This window comes from Trichechus manatus, unplaced genomic scaffold (genome assembly GCF_000243295.1).
Source record: "Trichechus manatus latirostris isolate Lorelei unplaced genomic scaffold, TriManLat1.0 scaffold00118, whole genome shotgun sequence".
In the NCBI taxonomy this organism is placed as follows: Eukaryota; Metazoa; Chordata; class Mammalia; order Sirenia; family Trichechidae; genus Trichechus; species Trichechus manatus.
Genome location: NW_004444054.1, coordinates 3,763,193 through 3,766,208, shown reverse-complemented (window position 1 = coordinate 3,766,208; position 3,016 = coordinate 3,763,193). Strand labels below are relative to the sequence as shown.

General features: G+C 41.6%; 1 protein-coding gene across 3 annotated transcripts in view; it reads right to left on the bottom strand.

Annotated features, from left to right (window-relative positions):
- The window catches only part of UBAC2 (UBA domain containing 2), a 239,994-nt gene that overhangs the window by 195,798 nt on the left and 41,180 nt on the right, over positions 1–3,016 (bottom strand). For all 3 annotated transcript variants that reach the window (XM_004384158.2, XM_023738519.1, XM_023738520.1), the window contains exon 2: positions 1,782–1,909. In XM_004384158.2, coding sequence (XP_004384215.1) covers positions 1,782–1,909 — 128 coding nt within the window. The remainder of the gene's footprint in view (positions 1–1,781; positions 1,910–3,016) is intronic.

Here is a 3,016-nt window from a genome sequence, read left to right as displayed (position 1 = left end):
TACATCACTACATGTAATGCACTACATCACTACACGTAGCGGTTCTACTCTGCACACATGGGGCAGCTATGAGTCAGAATCGACTAGACGGCAACTAACAACAGCAACATTTTTATGAAGATAATTGCTCCCTATAAAGACTGTTGCCTGGTTTGCACACAAAAAGCACTGGTTCTGCATTTCAGCCTAAAAAAACCTAAATGCAGCACTGCTGCCCTAACTGATGAGATCTTGGAGATTTATCAACTTCCCCGTCATATACATCCAATCTAATCATATATTATTCTCAAACTATGGCTCCGACACAGCACTCCTAAAGGTCTAAAGTTCATATTGCTTCCTGAAGTAAAATGCCCTTCTTTCTCATTACTGCTAACTAACAGTCAGCCCTTCTTTCAGACCAAATTGAAAACTCACATCCCTAAGGCTCTCCAGAGCTTTCCCACCCTATACTGGTCCCTGCTGCGTGTATCAACACTTGAGGGTGTAATGTACACTTGTGTCCTACAGTATCATGTTCTTACAAGTGTGTGTGTTTAGATTCCCCAAACCAGCACTTACATTTCTCATCTCTCTCGTAGTCCCTCTTATAAATGCATGCAGAGAACGTCCTAGGAGGTTCTAGTAGGAGAGTGTGCCTAGTCACATTCCTGGACAAAAGAGTGGTCCTCCTCCATCTACGATGGTCACTCTCTTTGATCAGCGTACCACCTCTAAAGCACAGATGCCCACAGAGTGGTGCATAAGGAAGGGGACACTTTCCTACCTAGCCAGATGAACCAAATTAACCCCAGCAGTGGTTCTCAAGGTTTGCCACACATTACAATCTCCTGGGGATCTTTTTTTAACGTATAACAGTGCTCAGGCCACACCACCTGACTCTCTGATTCAGTTGGTGGAGGGTGAGGTCCTGCTATCAATTGTTATTTTTTTAAAGTTTCCCCAGATGATTCTAATGTGTATCAAGGGTTGTGAACCATTGGATTGTAGCAACTAACATAATACAGAAGCAATACTATATTCTGACAGAAAGCAGCAGTGTGGATAAACAACTAAAAGAACTTCACAGAAACTTGGTAAAGTGAATTCAAGCAATACTATTAATTACATCACTATAAAGAAAAGATGTCGAAGTTTAAGACAGGGATTATGATGTTTAAAATGGTTAATCAAGTATTTAGCAAAAAAGGCTGGCAGGTTATACATCATAATTCACAGGAATGCTTCAGTTCACAGACAAGAACCTCAGCAGCAGCCTTTTCAATGAGAATGGTCTGTAAATCTTGAAAGCCGTAGTTCTGCTCTTCCCAGCAACAAAAACGCAAGGAAAATTCCCTACTTCGTTTAACCACCAATATAAAATCAATCATGGTTTCATAACCTGTTAGAGCTGAACGAGCTTAGATCATCTAATCAAATCTTCAAACAGACGTGTTTTCAGAAATGTTAGCTATGCATAGTACTCCTAAAAAAAAAAAAATTTAACATTGTTTTTAATTGCTTTGAACTTATAAATTGCATTGTCGTGAGTATAAAGTAAAACTAAAAAAAGATGTGCCCCCTAAAAGGAAATACTACAATTGCTTCATTATAATTTGCTTTGCTGAAATTATTGACAAATACAACTAGAAAGCATACTTGCTAATGTAACATTAACAATCAATAGTATTTCTTAAAAATTTAGGGGTTTTGAGTGACTAATAGTAGCAGGAGAAAAGTAGCAAGGGGGGAAAAAAAAATCTGCCTTTTCTCCTCCCAAGAGACCAATGAAGCGAGCTCACCTGGAAGTCATCCTTCACCGCCTGGAGGTCATACAGGAAGAACTTCTGACAGTGCGGCAGGAGGAGGGCCAGCAAAAGGGACAGGGCACTGGGGACCAGTAGGAGACTCTTGGACAGAGGGGCCTTGTCTGGAGGGAAAAAGAAAACCACTTTCAGTATGACTGTTCTTAGGATTTAAAAAACCACATGGCTGAAAACCAAGACAATACAGTTCATTTGAATGAGACTGAAGACCAAGTCTAGAAAATCTGAAATTTAGTTCTTATTAACATATATTTTCAAAACATCAAGCTGAAAAGGTAAATGACTGATGAACAGTGGAAAACCAATGGAATTCACTGGCAGGAGCTTCACTGTCAATAGGTTCTTAAATGAGACTAAAGCAAGAAGCCAGCCAGTAACTTCCACAGAATGCCTTTCAGAAAATGGTTACCGAAGCATGGAGAAATAGACAGAGGTGTGTATCTTCTGTCAAATCAACCAGTTAGTTCTGAGCATGGACAAGATTCATATACACAAATATATTCATTACACAAAAATTAAAAATAGGTTGAAAGTGTGAACTGTGGCGGTGGCCCACTGAGGTTTTCTACCGTGAGAACCGGTACACTTGGAGCCTGAGTCATTTTTGTTTGAGGGCCTGACATGACTTCTGTGGCTTATAGCAAAGCAACTACACTCCTCTTGCCCCCTGAACTCATCATTTACAGGTAAGTATGATATAAATACTCTATCAAAGATATTTGGGATATTTCACTTCCGGCAAAATGGCACTCTAGGCAGAAGCACCATGCCGACCCTCCACAGCAAAGATCCGAAAAAAATAAGCTGAACAGAGAAAACAACAATCCTGAAACCCTAAAACATCAAATGAAGATAAAGAACTCAGCCAAGCACCAAATGGAGTGAGAAAACTGACAGAGAACGGAGAGCGAGGAGAGATTCATGCAGAGGTCCCCTATCAGCTAACGCAGCGCGGATCTGCCATCCTGGACTCCTATAGGGGACCAGCAAACAGGGGGTACGAGAAGGCAGCTTCACGGAGCTTCCAGAGGGAGACAAAACAACCAGTAATTTGCGATATACGCTTTACCACCCCCCACCCTTCTTCACCCCCACTTGACCTCCTCTGCTTCCTGCGGCCACAATCTCTTGTCCAGGAAGCACAGGCTGCTTGGATTCCACCCACCAGAACGGGCCAGCTCTCTGAGTGCCATTTGTTGGCTGCTGGTGTT